General features: G+C 45.2%; 1 protein-coding gene across 2 annotated transcripts; it reads right to left on the bottom strand.

Moving 5' to 3' along the window:
• Positions 1–19,369: 19,369 nt before the first annotated feature.
• Positions 19,370–26,063, bottom strand: LOC122912153 (zinc finger protein 383-like). 2 transcript variants are annotated; one of them, XM_044257555.1, is made up of 3 exons: positions 25,925–26,063; positions 25,181–25,307; positions 19,370–20,162 (listed from the first exon to the last, which is right to left on the bottom strand). In XM_044257555.1, the coding sequence occupies exons 1-3, from the start codon at positions 25,967–25,969 to the stop codon at positions 19,381–19,383; spliced, it is 954 nt and encodes a 317-aa protein (XP_044113490.1). In that variant the 5' UTR covers positions 25,970–26,063; the 3' UTR covers positions 19,370–19,380. The 2 variants fall into 2 exon arrangements, 1 of the variants encoding a protein (XP_044113490.1); XR_006385557.1 differs by lacking the exons at positions 19,370–20,162; positions 25,181–25,307 and adding an exon at positions 25,356–25,446.
• Between the last annotated feature and the right edge of the window lie 803 nt (positions 26,064–26,866).

Raw genomic sequence — 26,866 nt, forward strand, 5'->3', positions numbered from 1 at the left:
CACACCAAGAAGCTGGTGCTATCGGTCTTCCAAGTAGTGTCCCCATACACACCCAGCACTCTGGGCCAGCTACAAGCACACGGTGTGACACACAAACACTGACCTAAGATCTCGTCGACCTCCTGACCACAGAGGACATCATGCCAACCACCTAAAGGAAGCCACATCACACTCAGTCACACTCACCATGATCTCGGAGGCCCGTGCACAAACACACAGGGTGAAACACAAACATCACACACACCCCCAAACTTACTCTCTCACACATACCACGGCTCACTGCACCCTCCTCTCTGCCTTGCTCACGCAAGCACACTCCGCAGCCTAACCGAGGCTATACCTGCAAGCCTTCGGGGGACAATCTGCAGTCTCCATGGTCTCTGTCCTGCTCGCTCTGGTCTCACACAAAAGCCTCCTCTCTGTCACACAAACAAACACGATAGCCCCTCACACTTCACACTCACAAACACACACACACACACACACATGCACATTCTCAGTGTCGTCTGTGGTCGGGATTTCTGTCACACATACAAACTGCTCAAGAACAAAATCCAACTGAGGAAAATTTAAACATCTAATTGGCTCTACTCGTCAGTTCCAGAACAGGGCTGCCGCCCACCCTGCAAGCAGAGGGGCTCCAAGGGGCTGCACGAAACGTTCATTTTTCTAGAAAGGCGGTGGGGCAAGAAGTCAGTGAAAGAAAGGACAGGACTGTTTCGGGCACAGTAACTTCCCTTTAGCAGGAATGTGAGGGGTTGTGCACAGGTCACTTCGGCTTGCTTTCGGGGATGAAGGCCCACGTGACCTGTGACCTCACTAGAGCCGCCCAGAAAATTCTTGACTCCCCAGTGAAAACTCCATTTCCTGGGCACAGTTAGGATCGGTATTAACTGTCCGTCTGAGGACGTGGCCTCCATGCGGCCAAACTGGCCCGGAGGTTTTCTTTCTCCTACCACACACACACACCCTGGTCTCTCACCCTGTAGCTGCACCGCACCCATCTCACACCCACCCAGTACACAGTGCCCTCTCTCACACCCAGACACCTCATACGACAGACACACCGACTGCAGCCTTGCACACTCACCAATGTGCTCCTGACACCCCAGTCTCTCACACACACCTGCCACCATCTCTGGCATCTCACACTCACTCACACACATACACCCCTCCGACTATCCCTGACAGCTCACACTCTTCCACACACACACCTGCCACCAGCTCTGGCATCTCACACTTTATCTCACACATACTCACCTCCCACATCTCTGGCAGCTCACACTCACACACACACCTCCCACATGTATGGCATCTGACACTTTCCATCTCTCACACACACACCTCTGACCATCTCTGGCATCCCACACTCTCACACACATATCAACATGTGGCATTTCACATTTTCTCTCTCACACATACCTCTCCCACATCTCTGGCATCTTATACTCTCTCTCCCGCTCTCTCTCTCTCTCTCTCACTCTCACACACACACACACACACACACTCACCTCCTACATCTCTCGCATCTCACTCTCTCTCACACACATCCCACATCTCTGGCACCTCACACTTTCTTTCACACACACACACCTCCTACATCTCTGGCATCTCACTTTCTCACACATTTACCACACTTCTGGCACCTCACACTTTCTCTCTCACATACACACCTCCCACCATCCCTGGCAGCTCACACCGTCACACACACGCCCCACATCTCTAGCATCTCACACTCTCTCACACACACACCCCCTCTGCTCAGTCTCTCCCGGAGCCTCCCACCCGCGCTCCCCTTCCACGCGCAGGCACACCCCTTCTCTCGCTCTCTCTCACACTCCCGCCAGCGTACCCTGATCCCTCGCTGGCCTCTGGGGTCCAGCCTCACTCACACGCCCACTCCCCTCACTCGCCCCGCCCAGCCACCACCCAGCCGCGCCCGCCCCTCGGACTGCAAGATCGCGCCGCGCCGCGCGGGCCTCTGGGAAATGTAGTCGGCGCAGGGAGAGCTCGGCGGCGGCGTACGGGTAAGGACTACACCGCCGGGGTCAGGGCGGCCCGCCTCGCCTGCCCGGCCCGGTCCCCGGGCCCCGACTGCCGACCCGCGGGAACAACCCACCGGCCTCCGCCCGGAAACCACCGCCCTCACCCGAAGGGCCGCCAGGTCCGACGTCCGCGCTCCGAGCGCGCAAGCGGCGAATCTCCCGAGGCAGGCGGTGTAGGGGGGAGGAGCCCTAGGCAAGAAGGGCGGGGTGGGGCGTGGCTTAGCCGACGGGGCGTGTCCCTGGGCTGCAGGAAACCGGAGGAGGAACCCATGCGACGGAGCGTGCGTGCCGGCGATTAAATAGCGCGGTACTCGGGGGCGTGGCCCAAGGTTTGGGGGCGTGGCGGAGCTGGGCGGGACTGTGCGCAGGCGCGTGGATAGGGCACTCCGCCTCCCTTCGCCTGGAGACCGGAGCGTCCCTAGTTACCTGTTGGCAGGTGCGGCGAGAAGACCGTGCTGCTGCTGGCTCCCTGGGCGCGCTCAGGTGCAGCTTTTCGTGGCGATGCTGTGTCCGTGTGAGCGTGGAATGGCTCCGCGTGCGGCCCTCGAGCCTGTCCGTATAAGCGTGGTTTTCCTCCTGTGCTAAGTTTTGCGACAGGAAGAAGAGCGGTCGGGAACCCCCACCGTGTCCTATCCCCACAGTGACGAAAGCAAATTAGTAAATGTCTCTCCTTCTACGCGGGAGCGTCATCAGTATCCTTACTGTTGAGAGGCAGCGAATGAGACGATGCCCCTGCAGCCAGGCCGCGGGGCTCCGACACCGTCCTGCCCCCCGACGGTGGACACAGACCCTGCAATGGGGGACCAAGAATAATGTAGGATTGGGCCTGCCCTGGAAGGAAAAGTCACGCGGGGGGATACAGCAGGGGAAAAAACAAACAGACAAAATTCCCTAGCCTCTTGAGATCTGACTTTTAAGTGGACGGAGAACACAAATGAATGAGTAAAATCGTTTATCAAACGGTGGAAAAGGCTTTGGAGAAACAGCAGGGCAGAGGAATAGAGAGTAGAGGATATTAGGAAGTTTGCTTTGGATAAATGAGTAAACGAGTGAAAATGGAGATAAGATACCATCCATAATCCCACAACTCAGAACTGCTGCTAACACTATGAACGTCTGTAGCCTGTCCCTTAAAACTTGTTTTCCTGGGGCGCCTGTGGCTCAGTCAGTGAAGCATCTGCCTTCAGCTCAGGGTGCTGGGATTAAGATCTGCACTGGGCTCTCTGCTCAGTGGGGAACCTGCTTCTCCCTTGGCCTCTGCCCCTTGCCCTGCTTGTGCTCTCTCTCTCTCAAATAAATAAACTAAATCTTTATTTTTTTTAACTAAATATTAAAAAAAAAAACTCATGTATTTTCCTTTCACACCCTGGTTGAGATTTCTACACCTAAATAAACAATTTAGAAAAATGGGGGTATGTGGTACATAATCTCCGTAACATTTTTCTCCATTATATGGTGAACATCTTTCTGTATCAAAAAGCATTTTGGGCGGGGGGCTGGGTGGCTCAGTGGGTTAAGCCTCTGCCTTTGGCTCAGGTCATGATTTCAGGGTCTTGGGATCCAGCCGAGCGTCGGGCTCTCTGCTCAGTGGGGAGCCTGCTTCCCCTTCTCTCTCTGCCTGCCTCTCTGCCTACTTGCCTGCCTCTCTGCCTACTTTTGATCGATCTCTCTCCATCAAAAAAGAAATAAAATCTTTTTTAAAAAAGCGTTCTTTCGTGCATTTTTAAGTAATTGCAATGTCATAATAATTAATTGCCACATGCAATTTGAACATAAGTGCTGTTGTTGGGCTCAAAATCCTGAACACTGAGCAAATTCTTATGATACTTGCATCTCAAGTCTTGGCCAACTGACCCTCCTGTTGGTGCAGTGTGGATGCCTGTAAGTGTCACTCATTTCTGGGGTCAGAGATGCTCAGATTTGTGAGGATATATGAACTACAGAGGATTGTATACTGTTATTTGTTATTGGAGAGCTACAGAAAGCATTTGGGTAGGAATTCATTACACTCTTCTACCCCAACGTCTTGGTCTACCCTCCACAGCTTCTGGCATCTTTTTCTAGAGCTATCTGGGCCAATTCTACAGACAAAAATATAAACTCTGCACAAAATATGAAAATATGAAAAACAGTTACCTGAAAGCACCAGAGAGTTACCAAAGAAGAAATTGAAGAAATACTGGCCAAAATTTTCTCAGTTGATGAAACTATAAAATTAGATTCAAAAATTTGAGGAATCTTAGGCAGAGGAGGAACCCAAACTTTTACAGTTGGAGTAGATTCAGAAGCCCTCCTATGTGGCCCCATAGCAGGAGGCAGTGCTGGATGTTGGAAATGGAGAGGAAAAAATAAAATGGCTCCTCATTTTTTCTACCACCCAGACTAACCTCTGTTACCTTTACTCCTTGTGCTTTTCCAAGTTCCTGTCAAAGAACAGCTAATATCCTGGCAGCTACTTCAAGCCCCAGCATCTGTGTGCTAAACTCCTTGGATCTTAATTTCTGTAGGAAAAATAAAGTGCCCAAATTCAGCTGATAGGCTGTAAGCAATGTTTGTAATGGGGATTGTTATGCCCCAATAATGGGTCCATGATTAAAAGGAGCGAGACTGATATAAAGTGAAGGTCAAGCAAAGCTTTATTTTGCAGCAAGTATCAAGAATCTAACCGAACATTAGGGCACGCACCTCTTACAAGAGAGGATGACTCTTCTCTGTTTCACAGTCTAGCTTTTAAGGGCAAAGGCCATGCAGTCGGGCCTGGCCACGCACAGGTGACCAATGAGATGATAACACACACAGGAAACTCCACAGTGATGCTAGGTGACCAATTGAGTTACAATTTACCCTAGTAGACATTTGACCCAGCCTATCACCTTGGTTGGGATTGGCGCCCATAAAAGGCTCCCAAAGGGCGGGGCCCATATTTCTTGGTAACCAGGGAGACAGTATACATCCCCCCCCAACTGATCAGAGGTCTCCACCTGGCCTGACCCACCCCTGTATATGGGCTTTGTTGCCTGGAGCTGGTTTCCAGGACTTGTTTTAAAGTGAATCCCCTGGGGGAAGGGGAGCAGGGACAGTTTAACTTTAATGAAAGCTTCTTGCTAAGTAGGTCCTTACAGGGATTGAGAACTAAAGTGATCTTGCTTTAGTACACAATGAGAAAAAAACACTATCTAGTGTAATGTCCTATCATCGTGCTTTGTGATCACCATTATACTTGTTAGGTTATATACTTAAGTCATTTGTCTGTTTATTGTCTAACTCTCTTGCTGAAGCGTATGTTCCATGTTTGTTTTACTTTTGTTTAGAACACTTCCTGGGACTAAGTGGGTACTCAATAAATAGATGTTGAGTGGATGAATTTTTAAAATTGGTGGGTTCTAACCCAGGAGACAGCAGATATTGACAAAGATGCGGAGAAAGGGGAATCCTCTCGCGCTCTTGGTGGGAAAGCAAACAGATGCCGCTGGTGAGGGACCAGAAGGCAAGCTGAGGACAAAGCAGAAGCTGACACCCCACATGCTCCCCACCAAGGGACACATGTGACATTCCTCAAGCTGTCCTAAAGGAAAAACAGTTAATTTACAGACAACACAATCCTGCAAGACGAGTCTCCCTCAGTTTACAAATGCCTTAGCAATCTACAAGAACAAAGCATTTCTATCAATGGCCTAGCTTCCAGAAGGAAATGTAGATACAATTAAATGTCCTTGAAATGTGCAGCCCACTGACAGATACTTGAAGCCTGCAGAGTGGAATGTTCCTCCAGGAAGCTCCCAACTATCTTCTTGTTAATGAAGATCATTACATATATAGACCACATCTTTATCCATTCCTCAGTTGATGGACATTTGGGCTCCTTCCATAATCTGGCTATTGTTAATAATGCTGCCGTAAACAGCAGGGTCCTTGTCCCCCTGCCTGCTTCAAGGATCAATGGGCTGCAGATTAGGACATTTAATTATGTTTATGTTTCCTTCTGGAAGCTGGATTACGGATAGAAATGCTTTCTTCTTATAGATTGCCAAAACATTGGTACCAGGAGTGCCTGAGGAATGTCTCATACATCCCATGGTCAGCGGGGGTGGGGGGGTGGTCAGCTTCTGCTTTATCCTCAGCTTGCCTTCTGTTCCCTTAATATATACATATACACAAATGTATGTATATATATACATATATATATATACACATATATATATGAATATTAACTCAGCCATCAAAAGGAAGGAACTCTTGCCATTTGCAACGATGTGTGTTGTACCCAAGTTTTCGCATCTGAGAGACCACCAAGAAGCCAAGCACTGATGCAATTGCATGAGGGTTTATTTGACAAGCTTAAGCTTGGGCCCAAGTATACCCAACACAGCAGATTAGGGACTTGGACTCCGAGCCAGATTATAGTCAGAGTTTTTAAAGGCAGAGTAGGGGTGGACCCAGCAGTGGGTGAGGACAAAGGGGGTGTTCAGAAGCGCTATCAGGGTAAAGAAGACTGTCAGGATATTGAAGCCTGGTTACTATCAAGCCAAGGCTGTTTTTCCCTTTAATGAGGCGCTAGCATGAAGACAATTGGGAGTTTCCTGGTGGAATGTCACATTCTTGCTATCAAGCGTCCTTGTTAGTAAGATTTGGGTTTAGAAGAAATTTAACTTTATTTACTTTCCCTTCTACCTCAGCCTCCTTCAGTTTTGTTTACGGAGGGGAGGGTGACAGTAGGGCTTAAGGAACTGAGTTATTTATCTCTGGAAATTGGGCTAGACTGGAGGTGGGTACAGCCTTGTTTTCCTTGGCCTCCACATGTGGATGGTGCTAAAGTGTATTATGCTAAGTGAAATAAGTCATATAATCATAATTAATAATCATAAATATCATACGATTTCACTCATGTGGAATTTAAGAAAGGAAATAGACGAGCATTGGGAAAAATAAAAAGAGAGTGGCAAACCGAAAAACAGACTCAACTATAAAGAACAAACAGGAGTGCTGGAGGGGAGGCGGCCAGGGGATGGGCTAAAGCAGTGATGGGTGGGATTAAGGAGGGCGAGTGTTGTGAGGAGCACTGGGTGATATATTTAAGTGATGAGTAACTAACGTCTACTTCTGAAACAAATATCACACTATATATGTTAAGCAGGATTTAAATAAAAACTTGAAAGAAAAATAAATAATAAAAAATAATAAAAATCGATGTGTTCTATGTGTATTTTCTAAATGCCCGCGAAGGACCAAGAGAGCTTGTCCCATGCTGAGCTCACCCCATGAAGAGATGATTTTTGTCCCTTCCAGGGTGATCTAAAGAAAATAAAATGAACCTCCCCACGAAAGAAAACAAAAACAAAAACAAAAACAAAAAACCGCATTCGGGGCGCCTGGGTGGCTCAGTGGGTTAAGCCACTGCCTTCGGCTCAGGTCATGATCTCAGGGTCCTGGGATAGAGTCCCGCATCGGACTCTCTGCTCAGCAGGGAGCCTGCTTCCTCCTCTCTCTCTCTCTGCCTGCCTCTCTGCCTACTTGTGATCTCTCTCTGTCAAATAAATCAATAAAATCTTAAAAAAAAAAAAACCGCATTCACGAAGAGGTAGCGCTCGGTGGCTGTTTCGCGGTCCAACAGTGCCACCTGCCGGACACTGGCACCACGTACAACAGCTCCATCTAGAAGCTGAGGTCTCTTGCAAGAAGGCCTAGGGATTCTCTCCCTGACATCCCCCTTCCACGTGCATTTAGACTGAATGATTAGCAAGCAGGGGGTGCAACAGGCTTTGCTGGCCCAATGAAAATTGTCTATTTAGCGATGTAGCCAACCTCGCTCTAGTGCCCTCCGGTTTACACGGAGTGGCTGCCACCCTTTCAGGGAAGTGTTTTCTCTCTCCCTTAAGAGCCACTAGCTCGGTGGGGTTTTGAGTTACAGAGGTTCTGCTGAAGTGCCTGGGTGCAATCCATTGAAGTTTAGCTGAGTGAAAACGGACGGTGTCTGTCAAAGGTGGCAGCTGCCCACACTGGTACAGGAAGGTCAGGCGGCAGAATGTGAACAGAGAGCCACTGGCCTTGCCTTAGACAATACTCTACGGGTGAGACCTTACGAAACACTAAGAATTTGGAGGAGCAGTGACTGACTTACAACCCAGACAGGAGGAAAAAAAGGGCAACTCATAATTTAAAAATCACAGGGTGCCTGAGTGGCTCAGTCGGTTAAGCATCTGCCCTTGACTCAGGTCATGATCCTAGAGCCCTGTGTCAGGCTCCCTGCTCAGTGGGGAGCCTGCTTCTCCCTCTGCCCCTCCCCCTTCGTCATTCCCTCTCAAATACATAAATAAAATCCTTTTTATAAAAAGGAAAGTAAAATTAAATTTTAAAAAAATAGAAAAATTTAAAAAAGAAAGCAAAAGGTGACATCGTTCTTAAGGGAACAGTCAAAACTAGGCAACCTCGTGTAAGGCGCAAACTCACTGCTTACCTGGCTGTCCCAGACCATGCAGGAACACGTGCTCCTTCCCCCTTAAGAGCTGGGTCTGCACCTTCCCATTGAGATCAGGAACAAGACAAGGATGCCCACTTTCACCACTCTTGTTCAACATAGTATTAGAAGCCCTAGAAACAGCAATCAGACAACAGAGAGAAATAAAAGGTATCCAAATTGGTAATGAAGAAGTCAAACTCTCTCTCTTCGCAGATGACATGATTCTTTATATGGAAAACCCAAAAGACTCCACCCCCAAACTACTAGAACTCATACAGCAATTCAGCAACGTGGCAGGATACAAAGTCAATGTGCAGAAATCAGTGGCTTTCTTATACACTAACAATGAAAATACAGAAAGGGAAATTAGAGAATCGATTCCATTTACTATAGCACCAAGAACCATAAGATACCTTGGAATAAACCTAACTAAAGAGGTAAAGGATCTGTACTTGAGGAACTATAAAACACTCATGAAAGAAATTGAAGAAGACACAAAAAGATGGAAGACCATTCCATGCTCTTGGATCAGAAGAATAAACATTGTTAAAATGTCTATACTGCCTAGAGCAATCTATACTTTTAATGCCATTCCGATCAAAATTCCACCGGCATTCTTCAAAGAGCTGGAGCAAATAATCCTAAAATTTGTATGGAATCAGAGGAGACCCCGAATCGCTAAGGAAATGTTGAAAAACAAAAATAAAGCTGGCGGCATCACCTTACCTGATTTCAAGCTTTATTACAAAGCTGTGATCACCAAGACAGCATGGTACTGGCATAAAAACAGACACATAGACCAGTGGAACAGAGTAGAGAGCCCAGATATGGACCCTCGACTCTATGGGCAAATAATCTTCGACAAAGCAGGAAAAAATATACGGTGGAAAAAAGACAGTCTCTTCAATAAATGGTGCTGGGAAAACTGGACAGCTATATGTAGAAGAATGAAACTCGACCATTCTCTTACACCGTACACAAAGATCAACTCAAAATGGATAAAAGACCTCAATGTGAGACAGGAATCCATCAGAATCTTAGAGGAGAACATAGGCAGTAATCTCTTTGATATCAGCCACAGCAACTTCTTTCAAGATATGTCTCCAAAGGCAAAGGAAACAAAAGCGAAAATAAACTTCTGGGACTTCATCAAAATCAAAAGCTTCTGCACAGCAAAGGAAACAGTCAAAAAAACAAAGAGGCAACCCACGGAATGGGAGATGATATTTGCAAATGACAGTACAGACAAAAGGTTGATATCCAGGATCTATAATGAACTCCTCAAACTCAACCCACACGAAACAGACAAACACATCAAAAAATGGGCAGAAGATATGAACAGACACTTCTCCAATCAAGACATACAAATGGCTATCAGACACATGAAAAAATGCTCATCATCATTAGCCCTCAGGGAGATTCAAATTAAAACCACATTGAGATATCACCTTACACCAGTTAGAATGGCCAAAATTAACAAAACAGGAAACAACATGTGTTGGAGAGGATGTGGAGAAAGGGGAACCCTCTTCCACTGTTGGTGGGAATGCAAGTTGGTGCAGCCTCTTTGGAGAACAGTGTGGAGATTCCTCAAGAAATTAAAAATAGAGCTTCCCTATGACCCTGCAATTGCACTCCTGGGTATTTACCCTAAAGATACAGATGTCGTGAAAAGAAGGGCCATCTGTAACCCAATGTTTATAGCAGCAATGGCCACAGTCGCCAAACTATGGAAAGAACCAAGATGCCCTTCAATGGATGAATGGATAAGGAAGATGTGGTCCATATACACTATGGAGTATTATGCCTCCATCAGAAAGGATGAATACCCAACTTTTGTAGCAACATGGACGGGACTGGAAGAGATTATGCTGAGTGAAATAAGTCAAGCAGAGAAAGTCAATTATCATATGGTTTCACTTATTTGTGGAGCATAACAAATAGCATGGAGGACAAGGGGCGTTAGAGAGGAGTAGGGAATTTGGGTGAATTGGAAGGGGAGGTGAACCATGAGAGACTATGGACTCTGAATAACAGTCTGAGGGGTTTGAAATGGCGGGGGGGGGGTGGGAGGTTGGGGTACCAGGTGGTGGGTATTATAGAGGGCACGGCTTGCATGGAGCACTGGGTGTGGTGAAAAAATAATGAATACTGTTTTTCTGAAAATAAATAAATTGAAAAAAAAAAGAGCTGGGGCTGCAGATTTTCCCTCAAGGAAAGTGACTCTGTTTAGCTTGCTGAGGTAACCAAAGGCAGATGTGATTTTTCTTCTTTTTGGTGGGGGGGCAGGGCCAGCTTGATTTTTTAAAATTCTGGTAAAATATACATAAAATTTACCATTTTAGCCATTTTTAGGTGTGCAGTTCAGGAACACTCAGTACAAACATATACAGCACAACTGAGGTAGGCTTCTCCATGGAATACAAGGTTGTTTTAATATTTGAAAACCAAGCAGTATAATTTACCATCTTAAAAAAACTCAAAAAATTAGAAACCGTATTTCAGTAGATGCAGAAAAGCTTTTCACAGAATGTAACATCCAATCCAGATAAAGATGCTGAACAAACTAAGAAAGAAGGGAACTTACTCAGCATGATAAAAACCACTTTCAAAACCAGCTAATTCGATACATAATGATAAAAAAAAAAACTGGATGCTTTTCCCCTAAAATCAGGAGCAAAGCAAAGACATCTGCCCCCACTTCTACTCACTACCGTACTAGAGATTTCGGCCAGTGCGATAAGGCTAGGAAAAATAAATGAAACATCCAGATTTGGGGGGGGGTAAAAATTGCCTTTATTTAAAGAAGACAGGATCATCTGAGGTTGAACAAACTATCTAATGTACCAAAAAACAAACAAACAAACAAACAAACTAGACCAACTGAGTTTAGTGCGATTGTGAGATACAGATGAGACACATGGACATCCATCATGTGTCTATAAGAGCAACAAACAACAGGAAATTGGAATTTTAAAAAAGACAAATAGTATTGATCTATGTGTCTGTTTTTGTGCCAATACCATGCTGTCTTGGTGATCAGAGCTTTGTAATAGAGCTTTAAGTCTGGCATTGTGATCCCACTAGCTTTGGTTTTCTTTTATTTTTTTTAAGATTATTTATTTATTTATTCGACAGAGAGAGATCACAAGTAGGCAGAGAGGCAGGCAGAGAGAGAGAGAGAGAGAGGAGGAAGCAGGCTCCCCGCTGAGCACAGAGCCCGATGCGGGACTCTATCCTAGGACCCTGAGATCATGACCTGAGCCGAAGGCAGCGGCTTAACCCACTGAGCCACCCAGGCGCCCCTAGCTTTGGTTTTCTTTTTCAACATTTCCCTGGTTAAAAATAGAGCTAACCCATGACTCAACAGTTATGGTACTAGGCATTTACCCCAAAAATACAAACGTAGTGATCTGAAGTGGCACCTGCACCCCAATGTTTATGCAGCAATGTCCACAATACCAAAACTGTAGAAAGAGCCCAGATGAATAGATAAAGATGAGAGATACACACACACACCATGGAATATTACTCAGCCATCAGAAAGGATGAATACTTACCATTTCCAATGATGTGGATGGAACTGGAGGGGATTATCCTGAGCGAAATAAGTCATCAGAGAAAGATAATTATCTGTGGTTTCACTCATATGCGGAATATAAGAAACAGGGCAGAGGGTCACAGAGGAAGGGAGGGAAAGTGGAATGGGAAGTCATCAGAGGGAGACAAACCAATTCCCAGATTAACTCTAGGAAACAAACTGAGGGTTGCTGGAGGGGAAGTGGGTGAGGGCATGGGGTAATTTGGTGACGGCATTAAGAAGGGCACGTGATGCAATGAGCACTGGGTGTTATCTGACGAATTACTGAACTCTACATCTGAAACTAATGACAGTTAACATAAATAATATGCTGGCTAATTGAATTTAAATTAAATTAAGACTTAATTTAATTTAATGAATTTAAATTTAAATTAAAAAATAATAAAAATTTTAAAATGCATGAGCCTCATGTATAGTAGAAATACACTTTATATTTAAATAGATATATAATAAATAAATATACTATATATTTAAATAGAAATATGCCCTGTTTTCTGAGTGAAAAAAAAAGACAAATAGAATTTAAAAAATATGAAATGTCTAAGGAATAGTGTGATAAAGGCTATGCAAGATCTATTAACTGAAAACTACAAAACACTTTTTAGAGAAATAAAAGGCCTGGCAAGTTACATTTTGCACTCTTGGGAGTTCTGATCTACCCTGTGAGGAATCCAGCTAGTCCGGCCGGACCACGGGAGGTCGTCAGCGAGGGGCTCTGGGACTTCACGGAGAGGCCGAAGTGCAGCTAATGGTGGAAACGAAGGGCCCGTAATTACATATGACCTCAGCCCCTCCGGCTTGGGGTCAGACGTGAGTGAAGAAGCCATCTCCCTGGCAGGAGCCACGTAGACCAAAGGGGAGACACCCATCCCCTCAAGTACAATATGAATGCTTCATTCACAGAATCATGAGAAATTTATTTAAAAAATGGTTCCTGGGATGCCTGGGTAGCTCAGTTGGTTGGACGACTGCCTTCGGCTCAGGTCATGATCCTGGAGTCCCGGGATCAAGTCCCGCATTGGGCTCCCAGCTCCATGGGGAGTCTGCTTCTCTCTCTGACCTTCTCCTCACTCATGCTCTCTCTCACTGTCTGTCTCTCAAATAAATAAATAAAATCTTTAAAAATAAAATAAAATAAAAAATAGTTCCTGCTCTGGCTCCTGTGGTTTGGGGCAGTCTGGTAAGTAGCAATAAATGATCAAGACAGCATGATTCTGGAAACCACAGAAGGGCCGTTATTTCACCTCATCTGCCTCCATCGCAAAAGCTTAGTGAACTCCGACATGCAAAACACCTTTTTCTGCTGTGTCAACCCAGCGAAGTCAAAGTGCTCCATGGTTCCAGAAATATGTATATTCATGTTTTTCAAGATGTTATTTTTAAAATTTTTAAATCACCTTTTATTGCTATTTTTAAAAATTGGGTTAAATGAATATATACACACAGATCATCAGTTCTGCAAATGTCATACTCCCACGTACTAAGTGAAAGAGGTGAGGGGGTAAAATGAATCTGTTTTAAATCTGTTTAAAAATGAATCTTTTTTTTAAGACTTTATTTATTTATTTATTTGACAGAGAGAGACACAATGAGAGAGGGAACAGAAGCAGAGGGAGTGAAAGAGGGAGAAGCAGGCTCCCCACTGAGCAGGGAGCCCGATGCGGGGCTCGATCCTGGGACCCTGAGATTATGACCTGAGCTGAAGGCAGACGCTTAACAACTGAGCCACCCAGGTGCCCCAAAACTAAATCTGTTTTAAATCAAAATATGAAAAGTAGCTCTTTGAGTTATGAGATTACTGATAACCTTTGTTTTCTTCCATTACATACTTGTCTTGTCAAAGTTCTAGCCAATATATAGCACTATATAAAAATAATTAAAATTGGGACATGGAAGCTTCCCCCTCACCAGCGCAAAAACAGTTGAGATTCCCCATTTCTTACACTTGGTCATGAGGCTGAATCTCACATATTTAAGAACACTTTAGCATGAATGAGTGCATTACCTTAAATTTTTAAAAATGTTTATATATGCGGGACGCCTGGGTGGGTCAGTTGGTTAAGCAGCTGCCTTCGCCTCAGGTCATGATCCCAGCGTCCTGGGATCAAGTCCCATATCGGGCTCCTTGCTCCGCAGGGAGCCTTCTTCTCCCTCTGACTCTGCCTTCCACTCTGTCTGCCTGTGCTCGCTCTCACTTGCGCTCTCTCTCTGACAAATAAATAAATAAATAAAATCTATTTTAAAAAAATGTTTATATATGCAGCAAAAAGGGCAGAAATCCTAAGTGTACAGCTTGACGAATTTTCACAAGACAATCTACCCATGTAGGCAGCACCCTGAATAAAAACAGAACATTACCAGCACCTTTCAAATGTTCCCGCTCCCCCTTCCAGGCACTATCACCTCCCCAAGTGTAACCGCTATCCCCGTGGTTCTCAATCACAGTGATTTTGCACACACACCCTCAAGGTACACCTGGCAACCTCTGGAGACATTTCCAGTTGTCACACTGGGAGGAGAGGTACACCCTGGCCTCCAGTGATTAGAACCCGGGGGGCTACAATGCATAGGGCGGCCCCTCCCCCACCTCCTGGCCAATATAGTATTATTTGTCCAGAATTACAATGTGTCAAACTGAGAAACCTCAATCTGCAGTATCATCATTTTGTGTCCACAAGAGATCATGTACAAGAACGTTCAGGGCACCTGGGAGGCTCCGTCGGTTAAGTGTCTGACTTTGGCTCAGGTCACAATCCCAGTATCCCAGGATCAGGCTCCACGTTGGCCTTCCTGCTTCTCCCTTACCTTCTCCCTCTGTCCCTTCCCCCACAGGTGCTCTCTCTCTCTCAAATAAATAAAATCTTTTTAAAAATATGTTCACAGGGGCGCCTGGGTGGCTCAGTGGGTTAAGCCGCTGCCTTCGGCTCAGGTCATGATTCCAGGGTCCTGGGATCGAGTCCCGCATCGGGCTCTCCGCTGAGCGGAGAGCCTGCTTTCCTCTCTCTCTCTCTCTCTCTCTCTACCTGCCTCTCTGCCTAATTGTGATCTCTCTCTGTCAAATAAATAAATAAAATCTTTAAAAAAAATATGTTCACAAAAACTTTATAATTAAAATATCCAGAAACAATACAAATGTCTCCCAGCAAGAGGATGGATTAACAAATTGTGGTATATTAGCAGGACACAATACTACTCAGCAAAGAATAAATACTGAAAGACACATCAGTATCTCTCACAATATTGAGGAAAGCCAAACCAACAAAACCAACAAAAAAGCGCACCGTGCTTGGTCCCATGTAGAAGAAAAAACAACAAAGTGGTCTTCTCTGAGGCTGGAGGTATGAGAGCGACGGGACTGTATTTGTTACATGGGAAAAATCAATGGCCGACATAAGTGAAACCCATGTAGAAGCCACCCTACTGGAGGAGGTCCTGCGATCAGAGGGTTCTCAAGAATAGCCATTCGCTATGACAATGCTTTTTAAGAGTCTCCCAGTGTTGCCTCACACAAAGGCCCACAATCCACTCCAGCACCGTAATTCATTAAACCTTTCCACGTCCTGTCAGGAGAGTATGGAAACAGATTTGTCATGTCACTCGACATTCCATATATTACCTAGTACATGTCTATACCAGTCACTCCAGAACTGTAGTGACCTCTCCTGATTTAATCCATGTTGGTGTATTGATAAGCCACAAGTCTGACCTACTCTCGTTGAATGCGAAGTCCTAGGGAATGCTTGTATTGGTTCTGGAGTGTCACTCACACCTTCCCTATTATCCCTCCCCAAGTCAAAGTCTGGGCAGTATTATAACTAGATTCCGGATCTCAGCCAGGCAAATGATGAGATGGACTAGGAGAGGTAGGGCTCCTCCATGAGGACGTTACACACTGCGGCAGAAAGCTCTCCAGGCCCTCTGAATACTGACAGATGTACTTTTCCCAGTAACAGTGATCTCAGTCTTTGTCCCTGGATGCTCTCAACATCACACAAGCCACCAGGCATAGGGAATCTGAATTACTAGTGCAGATGGGACCACTGTCTGAATGTGACTGACAGCAATCAGTCCTGAGGCGTACAGCAATAGAAACTTTCAACAGATCTGCATAAAAACTGGAGATCAAGTCAATGAATTAAGTAAGGCCTTCCATTCATTTAGTCATCTACTTGATAAATATCTACTAATGACCTACAACATCTAAGGCACCTAAGGACTTGGGAAAATTCTTGTCCTCATGGAGCTTACATTATGACACCAGGAGATACACAAACAAATATTAAATGGTTTAATGAGTAAAATAAGTATTAGAAAAAATAATGTAGGGGGCGCCTGGGTGGCTCAGTGGGTTAAGGCTGCTGCCTTTGGCTCAGGTCATGATGCCTTCGGCTCAGGTCATGATCCCAGCGGAGCCTGCTTTCTCCTCTCTCTCTGCCTGCCTCTCTGCCTACTTGTGATCTCTGCCTGTCAAATAAGTAAATAAGAATCTTTAAAAAAAAAAAAAGAAAAGAAAAATAATGTAGGAATGGAAGCAGGACACAATTCTTGACAGAGTTGGATGTAAATCTAACTTTTACTGGGAGAGTAAAACTCAGGTCTTGACTTTCATAAGCCCAGTGAGTTTGCAGACTTTTCCCCTGACTTGAATGTATTGACTCAACTTGTCCTTGAAATCACCTGTTCATTTTTATTTTTAAAGATTTATTTATGGGGCGCCTGGGTGGTTCAGTGGGTTAAGCCACTGCCTTCGGCTCAGGTCATGATCTCAGGGTCCTGGGACCAAGTCCTGCGTCGGGCTCTCTGCTCATCAGGGAGCCTGCTTCCCTCTCTCTCTCTCTCTCTCTGCCTGCCTATCTGCCTACTTGTGATCTCTCTCTGTCAAATAAATTTTAAAAATCTTAAAAAAAAGATTTATTTATGTATTTATTTGACAGAGATCACAAGTAGGCAGAGAGGCAGGCAGAGAGAAAGGGGAAAGCAGGCTCCCTGCTGAGCAGAGAGTCCAATGCAGGGCTCGATCCCAGGACCCTGGGATCATGACCTGAGCCGAAAGCAGAGGCTTTAACCCACTGAGCCACCCAGGCACCCCCTCATTCCCTTCTTGATGTTAACACTAATAAATGTTTTCTTTACAAATTTGCACACTATACTGTAGAACTGTATACACAATTTGAACTGCATAAAATCTAATTCTCTGTCCTTTGCACAAAATTTAAATTAGGTTACCACTTGAATTTTGTTTTTTTTTTAATATTTTATTTATTGGAGAGGGCGAGCACAAGTGCAGAGAGGCAGAGGGGGAGAGAGAGAGAAACCCAAGCAGATACCACGCTGAATGTGCAGCCTGATGCAGGACCGGATCTCACAACCCTGAGATCAGACCTGAGCCAGAACCAAGAGTCAGACACTCAACAGACTGCACCACCAGGTGTCCCACCACTTTGCATTTCAAGTCCTGTCATTAAGAAAAGTAAGGCAACGTCATGATACTAAACTCATGAGGCCGAGAGTGTTACTGAGTAACTTGCTTATCTATTTTCATGGCACCTGAGGCAACGTCTGAGAAAGGTCTGAGGAGGAAAGTCAGCACAAGACCACAAGACGTGCTAGGTTTCACCTGGGTCTCACTTACAGTCATCTGAGGCCCCATGGATTTAGAATGTACCCATCCCTGGGAACTCTCACTGCAGAAACATTGCTACAAGTACAGCATGTACAGTACCACAAGGGCCTGGAGGAATTAGTGCACGTGGGCACAGTTCAGAAGTCCGCTCTAAGAACTCTACTCCAGAGGCAGACTTGTAAATGGGACCAGAAGTCATGGAGATCATCAGTGCATGTCCCACAAGGGCAAAAACTGAGCACTGACCAACCCAGGTGTTCACCAACAGAGGAATGGGGACAACGGCTGGTCCATCTACACAGGGTGGTTATGCTGCGGAGAAGGAGAACCTCATTTAATGTAGATGTAAATCTCAAAATCAGTTTGAGATGAGAGTCATGAAGACTCCACAGTGCGATTCACTTTCAAATTCAAAACCAGAACATTTCATTTAGGATTACATCAACGTGAGAAAACAATGAAAAGCCAGAGAATGATAACCTAACTCTGCAAATTATTTACCTGAGGTACTGAGGATAATAGAGACATGGCTTTTCAAGGACACTGGTGGCTTCTGAGGTACTGGCAATATTCTTCTTGTTAGCTTGGTTGGTGAGTTCATTCACTCTTCTCTAAAACAATACATGTAATTTACAAATGTTGTCATATATGCAGTTGAGAGAAATTCAAGGAAAAAAAAAAGCCATGTGTGTTCAGTTTAGGAATATTTATCCCTAACATCTCTGTGACTCCTCTTACAGGCGGTCCTGGGGATGCTCTTTTATCAGTCTCCGCCTCTCTCTATTCTTGCTCTTGGGCAATAAAAACAGTGACAAGATCTCTAAAACTCAGCGACTGTAGGATGTGTGGGAGAAAATTCGGGTGACACCATGGTCGGGTAATCCAAACCTACATCTGGAACCATGTTTGGGCATCATTTTTAGGAAGCAAAGCATCAAGTAGTAGCTGCTGGTTCTTCCATGTTGTATGAGGTCTAATGTTCTCTCATTTGAGAGGGGGCTCTCCAATGTGGCTAAACGAGGTAGGATACAGCGTATTTCTTGTTAGGACAGAAGCAAAAGCCAAGAGATCTCCCCATCTACTCTTTGGCAGTTAGGGCACAAGCACTGTGACCTTGGCTTCAGAGTACTTAACGAGACATGACAAAGACTGAGGACCAGTGCAGTTTCATTTGTAGAGCACTACTGCTCATGACTGCTCACTACTGAGGGCACCGTGCAGGCCTCCTGTAGGAGGAGGAGGCCAGAGTTGCGCAGGTCATGGGGTAGAGGTCTCACTTTCCACTCTTAAACCAGATTTCCTTTGTCCTCTCCACTTTCACAACTGGGTTCATTGCTATTCTGTCCATACAATGAGAACTTGGGCCATTGTATAAACTGCTTTTTAAGAGAATTGGCATCATTTCTGCTACCTGTTACCAAGATCTTGATTGATTGTTACCTAACGAGAATGTGCACACTTCCGAGTCCCGCCAGCTTTCGCTAACATTCCTCGCCATGAATTCGCTGATGGCGCATAAGCTGTGACCTGCACCTGAAAGGCTTCCCACATTCGGGGCAATCAAAGGGCTTTTCGCCAGTATGAATCCTCTTATGCTGATAAAGCGATGAGGAAGTATTAAAGGCCTTCCCGCACGTGTGGCATCCAAACGGCTTCACCCCACTGTGCGTCCTGTGGTGTGTGACAAGTGAAGAGTGGTTACTGAAACCACTTTTGACTGGCAAAAGGTCTTTGTGCAGTCCTCACAATGATATGGTTTTTCTCCAGTGTGAACTCTCTGATGCTCAATGAGGGAAGAGAGGCGTACGAAGGACTTCTTACACTTAGTACATGTGTAGGGTTTTTCACCGGAATGAATTTTCTGATGTCTAATGAGCTGTGCACTTTGAGCAAAGGCCCTGCTGCAGTCCTTACATTTGTAGGGTTTCTCCCCACTGTGAATCCTCTGGTGATCAATCAGAGCTGAGGAATGGCTAACGGGCTTTCCACATTCACGGCACTCATGGGACTTCTCTCTAGTATGTGTACTCTGACTCTGATGCTGGGCGAGATGGGCAATCTGGCTGAAGGTCTTCCAACATTCCTTACACTCATATGGTCTCTCACCTGTGTGAACTCTCTCGTGCTGGTTAAGGTGTGCCCTCTGATTGAAAAGTTTTACTACATTCATTACATTTAAAGGGTCGCTCTCCTGTGTGGATTCTCTGATGCTGAATGAGAGCTGATCGACGGCAAAAGGATTTCCCACATTCGTGGCACCAGCAGCCCTCCTTCTTAAGGATCTTCTGATGGACAAAAAGGTGTTGGTACAGGAAGTTTTTGCGTATTCTTTACATGTGCTGCTTGTTAGTTTCATCACTATTTCATGTTGAAATGTTTCCTCTTTTATACTTTTCCTGAGAGAAAATTCCTTGCGCTCCCACACTGACTCACTCTCTGAAAATGAACATATAAATATATTAATATAAGTAACATACACACTCCCACTGTTGACAATCTCGGCTTAATAACTGTAGTATTTAAAGATATAGATGTGGGGCACCTGGGTGGCTCAGTGGGTTAAAGCCTCTGCCTTCAGCTTGGGTCGTGATCCCAGGGTCCTGGGATCGAGCCCCACATCGGGCTCTCTGCTCAGGGGGGAGCCTGCTTCACCCTCTCATTCTGCCTGCCTCTCTGCCTACTTGTGATCTCTGTCCAAAAAAAAAAGAATAAAGATATAGATGTACAAGGACGTTGACTGTCATACTATTTGGCAAAAAGCTGAAAACAACCATTAAAAGTGTCTATTTGAGTTGACATTATGTCCAAATAGTCTGGCTCATTTATGAAAGTACTAAAAATAATGAGTTTCAGCTATATCAACTGGAAGAGATAAAGCTGACTGAAAAGACCAAGTTGAAGAGTAACAAGTGTAGAAAGTTATCTATTCTGTAAGAGCAAGAAATAATAAGATGCTCCCTGAGGGTGTGTGTGTGTGTGTGTATGTGTGTGTGTGTGTGTGTGTGTGTGTGTTGTGTGTTAGCATGGATAAAAATGTGAATGTACACCTACTATATTATTACCATTGGTCCTCTACGGTAGTGAGAATTAAAATACAAGGAGATAATGAATTTTTTCTTTTTACAGCATGTCACTGAATGCTTAACAAATAAATCCATTTTTATAAGTTTAGAAGGTTTTTATTGTCACATGCTCTAACTAGCCATTACTCACTCAATCCAATCATTTCAATAACGAAACACCGATGACACAAGAAAGTGCATAACCATGAGCAATTTGAGAGGCAGGGCAGGAGGTCGTGGTGGGTAGGGAGAGAATAAAATGAAACAAGATAGGATTGGGAGGGAGACAAACCATAATAGACTCTTTTTTTTTTTTTAAAGATTTCATTTATTTATTTGACAGAGAGAGATCACAAGTAGGCAGAGAGGCACACAGAGAGAGAGGAAGGGAAGCAGGCCCCCTGCTGAGCAGAGAGCCCGATGTGGGACTCGATCCCAGGACCCTGAGATCATGACCTGAGCCGAAGGCAGTGGCTCAACCCACTGAGCCACCCAGGCGCATAATAGACTCTTAATCTCATGAAACAAACTGAGGGTTACTGGGGGATGGGGATGGGGGTAGGGATAGGGTGGCCGGGTTATGGACATTGGGGAGGGTATGTGCTATGGTGAGTGCTATGAATTTTGTAAGACTGATGATTCACAGACCTGTACTCCAGGGGCAAATAATACATTTTATGTTAATTTTTTAAAAACTTTGAATAAAAAAAAAGAAAGTACATATCCAATCGGTACAGATAATGACTGATACAAAATTTCAGAGATAGGCAGATATTTGGAGGTAGGACTTCTTTTTTTTTAGATTTTATTTATTTACTAGAGAGATGGAGAGAGACCACAAGTAGGCAGAGCAGCAGGGAGAAGGAGAGGAAGAAGCAGGCTCCCTGATGAACAGGGAGCCCGATGTGGGGCTTGATCCCAGGACCCTGGGATCGAGCCCGATGTGGGGCTTGATCCCAGGACCCTGGGATCACGACCTGAGCCAAAGGCAGCTGCTCAACCGACTGAGCCACCCATGCGCCCCTGGAGGTAGGACTTTTTTTTTTTTTTTTTTTTTAAGATTTTTTACTTACTTGAGAGAGAGTGAAAAAGAAAGAGCAGGAGCAGGGGGAGGGGTAGAGGGATATGGAGAAGCAGACTCCCTGTTGAGCAGGGAACCCAATTCAGGACTTGATCTAGGGACCCCAGGATCATGACTTGAGCCAAAGGCAGATGCTTAACCCATTGAGCCACCAGGTGCCCCATGACTGGTATTCTTATTAAGAAGAGAATACGGGGGCACCTGGGTGGCTCAGTGGGTTAAAGCCTCTGCCTTTGGCTCAGGACATGATCTCAGGGCCCTGGGATCGAGCCCCGAGTCGGGCTCTCTGCTTGGCAGGGAGCCTGCATCCCCCTCTCCCTCTGTCTGCATCTCTGCCTACTTGTGATTTCTGTCTGTCAAATAAATAATAAAATCTTTTAAAAAAAAAAAGCGATCACAACACTGACACACATAGAGGAAATACCACAGGAAGACACAGGAAGGGGATGGCCAACTCCAAACCAAGGAGAGAGGCCTTAAGAGAATCCAACCCTGCTGACACCTTGATCTCGGACTTCTAGCCTGAGGTAATAAATTTCTGTATTTACACCATCCAGTCTAGGGGGCTTTATTATGGCAGCCCAAGCAGACTGACCCAAGGGTCTTGGCCCAGCAATGACGTAAATTCTTCTGCTAACAGCATAATCTGAAGACTATGGACTGTCCAATCACTGTGTAGAACACTGCACTTGTCCACTATGTTCATGACATCATGTTCATGAGAAATGAACAACACAAAGTGGCAAGTAATCCAGATGACCTGGTAAGACACATGTGCTCCAGAAGGTGGTGGACAAATTGTATGAAGACTCGGGGATCTGGCACGAAAAGAAGATTTTAGGTTTCCTGTGCAGAGGGAGAGAAAGCCTGACTCGGGCCTTCATCTCAGGATCTGGGATCATGACCTGAGCCAAAGGCAGATGCTTCACTGAATAAGCCACCCAGGTGCCCCCCCCAACAAATTCTGATGTTAAAATCCTAATTCTCAGTGGGGCAGTATTTGGAGGTGGGCCTTTGGGAGGTGATCAGGTCATCAGGGTGGATCCCTCATGAATGAGATTAGTGCCCTTGTAAAGACTCCAGAGAGTTCTCTCTCCCTTTCCTTCATGTAAGGACACAGTCAAAAGATGGATATCTGTGAACTAGGAGGCAGGACCTCACCAGACAATGAATCTACCAGTGCCTTGATTGTCCACTTCCCAGCCTCCAGAACCATGAGAAGCAAATGCCCATTGAGGTATCTGGGTAGCACAGTCAGTTAAGCATCAGATTCTTGGTTTTGGCTCAGGTCGTGATCTCAGCGTCATGGAACTGAGCCCCACATCAGGCTCTTTGCTTAGAGGAGAGTCTGCTTAAGAATCTCTCTCCCTGGGGCGCCTGGATGGCTCAGTGGGTTAAAGCCTCTGCCTTCGGCTCAGGTCGTGATCCCAGGGTCCTGGGATAGAGCCCCACATCGGGCTCTCTGCTCAGCGGGGAGCCTGCTCCCCGCCCCACTGCCTCTCTGCCTGCCTCTCTGCCTACTTGTGATCTCCGTCTGTCAAATAAACAAATAAAATAAACTCTTAAAAAAAAAAAAGAACCTCTCTCTCTCCCACTGCCCCTCCCCACCACACTCGGGCACGCTCTCTCTTTCTCTAAAATAAATAAATAAGTCTTTTAAAAACAAGAGTGAAGCAAATGCTTGCTCAATCTGTGGCATTTCTGTTAAAAGCAGCTCAAACAGACTAAGGAAGCCATCAAATGCTTATGTTTACGTGGGTCAAAGCTGCCAACACGAACCGGGCAGTGTCCACATCACCAGCCCTCAGGTGGGTAGACCAGCAGCATCTTCCATGAGATGTAAGAGGTACATCCAGGATTGGGTAAGAAAAGGTCTAGAGGGTACAGGGAAGCCGCACGGGTTAAGTGGCCAGACCCCCAGACCATCTACTAGTGATGTGTGAATGCTTGGCCACTCCAAAGCCTGTACAGTCATCATCCTGTTTAACATTCTTTAACCTTGGGGCACCTGGGTGACTCAGTTGTTAAGTGTCTGCCTTTGGCTCAGGTTATGATCCCGGGGTCCTGGGATTGAGCCCCGCATCGGGGTCCCTGCTCCTCCCTCTCCCACTCCCCTTGCTTGTGTTCCCTGTGTGTGTGTGTGTGTGTGTGTCTTTCTCTCAAATAAATAAAATCTTAAAAAAAAAATTATCTAACCTTGGCTCCTACTTTGCCAAGGCGTTTAAGAACATCTTGTAATTCCCTTTATTAAATAGTAAATTCCTTGGCTGGGCTATACTCTCTTAGAGAAAACCCCCACTCTTGGCCAGAATTAAAGATCGAATATGTTTATTCATGGAATAGCTCTTTTTTTTTATTTTTTAAAAGATTTTATTTATTTATTTGACAGAGAGAGAGAGATCACAAGTAGGCGGGGGAGGGGGGAAGCAGGCCTCCTGCTCAGCAGAGAGCTCGATGTGGGGCTCTATCCCAGGACCCTGAGATCATGACCTGGGCTGAAGGCAGAGGCTTAACCCACTGAGCCAACCAGGCACCCCATGTTCACGGAATAGCTCTTGGATGGATACACTTATCCAGTTACTCAGAGGACAGAATGAGTATTTTTTGCATAAAGAAAACAGAAGCCCTGACGAATGTTTTTGAAAGAATAGCCATATGAATGAAAAGAAAAAAAGCAGGAAGATGAGCCAGTGAGAAACCACCTGGAGAGCGAAGGCAGGAAGCGGATCATTAACTGCGGAAGCAAGGGGAAACTCACTTCCATCTGGAGGCTGGAAGGAATTATTTTAAAAGGCAGATGAAAGCCAGATCCACTCTGGAACTGAACTAAAGGGCCCCCTGAAGGGAGGTGTCCAAACACCTCAAGGCTGTTGTCAGAGCAGCCGGCCTTACGCATGTGTCGCCTCCCCTTGCTTGGTTCCCCACTCATCTGCTCATGGAGATCTTGCCTCCTTGCTTCTCATCCCCCACACCTGTTTCCCTTGCTACAGTAGGAAACCTACATCAGGCTTAGAGATAGAAATGCCTGGGCAAAGAAAAAGAGACAGCAAACGGCCATGCCATTATTACCTGAGAATTGAGCCCCGCTACCACAGCGCTCAGGAAGAAAAGCCCTTATGAAAATGACCAAGCAAAGTTTAAAGATTTCCTGAAAGATGAGAACAAGAGAGTTGCCCACTTCTCACTGCTCTTTATGGGACAAGGAACAAAAAAATAAAGCAAAGACCACAGTAGTTCCCCCAGAGAATTCTACTGAAAGGAAGAAGATCCACCAGAGACCAGACACTGAATTCAAGGCTCAATGCACTTACTCAGCCAGACCAGGTTCTGATAATTCTCCAACATCACCGCTGTGTACAATTTTCTCTGAGCAGGGTTCAGGAATCGCCATTCTTCTTGGGAAAAGTTGATGGCCACATCTTGGAACGTTACTGATCGCTGAAATTCCAAACACTTTCTTACTCACAAGGTCTTGGAGAAAAGGGCTAGGTCTTGGCAGAAAGACTTGCACGGTGTGGGTGTTGTGGCGTGTATGACAGGATCCAGATTTTTTTTGGACAAGTATATGTACATATGTCTAGACAGTAAAAAAAAAAAAAAACCAGCTCTCTGGATAGAAATAAGTACACTATATTTTCCACCAATATGTTAAAACTGGTTATAGGAGTTTGGATTTCTCCTTTTGTAAGAGTATTTCACAATTTTCTAGAATACTGGGAAACACACTTCCCTAAATCTGTATGTGTGAAATAGGAAAACTGTTCTCCAACTAGTATGGAAACAAGGGAAAATCTCACTTCTTTTTTAAATTTGCCGTTGGACATGGAATTAAAGTTTGGGGCACCTAAAAATCTACACTATTCACAAGGCTCTCCATTTCACTAATGACTTTATTCTTCTCATTTCCCAGCCACTTTGCTAACTCTACCTCTTTCATGGCGCGTAGCTGTGTTTTAGCCCTGTCTGCAATCCTGAGGACAAGTCAGTTGGACTCAAGTTCACACATACTGACAACAGTCTCACCACAGAAAAGGAAAAATGAAATCCTAACTCACCAGTGATGTGCCTTCTAGAAGTACAGGGGTTACCCTCCCCTTCATGGAGCCCCCTCTTGAAGACCGGAGTCCTGTGGATGCAGAGCTGAGGACAAGAAGGGGACCAAAAAACAAAACAAAACAAAAGGCTAAACTCTGCTGCCTAAACTCGTATCCATTCCCCCCTGTAAAACATCAAAACAGAGCAGCATGTCCAGCCACACACCTTCCTAAGAGCATTACCGGTTCTTAAAGATGTGAGAGATCCTGTTGCGACGTCTCCAACATCCACTCCTCCAAATGGCCCCTGGTAATGATGATCGAACAACACTTACTGTTCTGAGAGCTTTGCGTGTATTACCTTGATGCTCTGCTGGCGCTGAAGCAGCCATTCCTCTTTGTCTAAATGTCTCTCCCTCAGAAGGGCTGGATCCTGAGACACCAGCTGGAGAAAAAGAAGGGAGGGATAAGAGTTCCCAGGGCTACTCCGCAGCTTCTCGCATCACTGGCTTATGAATGCCTTGTTCTGAAAAAACTGCATGGTCACAAGACTTCCCAGCATAATTAAGAAGCACGAAAGAGCTGCCTGGCATCGCTTCTCATCCGTGAAATGGAACTGGATAGGACAATGAGAACTAATGAAAACAAAGCAAAACAAAAAGCTTCCAGTGAAGTGGCAATGTGGACAATTAGGATAGAGAAATAAATATCCCAGGTAACCTCAGACAGTAAAGAGAGGACATAATGGGAGGGAAAACCCCTAGTGCTAGGGTCAACAAAGATAAAATCTTAGAAGTTTAACAAAAACTGTATGACAAAAACCTACACGACCATCTTTCAAATATGCCTGAAAGACACAAAGTAGATTTCAACAACACAAGGATTCCCCTTTTTCTTGGGCAGGAAGACCAACCCATCACAATGGTAAGTCAGCTACTTAAGTCGACGTGAACTCTGTTATTT

This window comes from Neovison vison, chromosome 7, assembly GCF_020171115.1.
Source record: "Neovison vison isolate M4711 chromosome 7, ASM_NN_V1, whole genome shotgun sequence".
Classification (NCBI taxonomy): Eukaryota; Metazoa; Chordata; class Mammalia; order Carnivora; family Mustelidae; genus Neogale; species Neogale vison.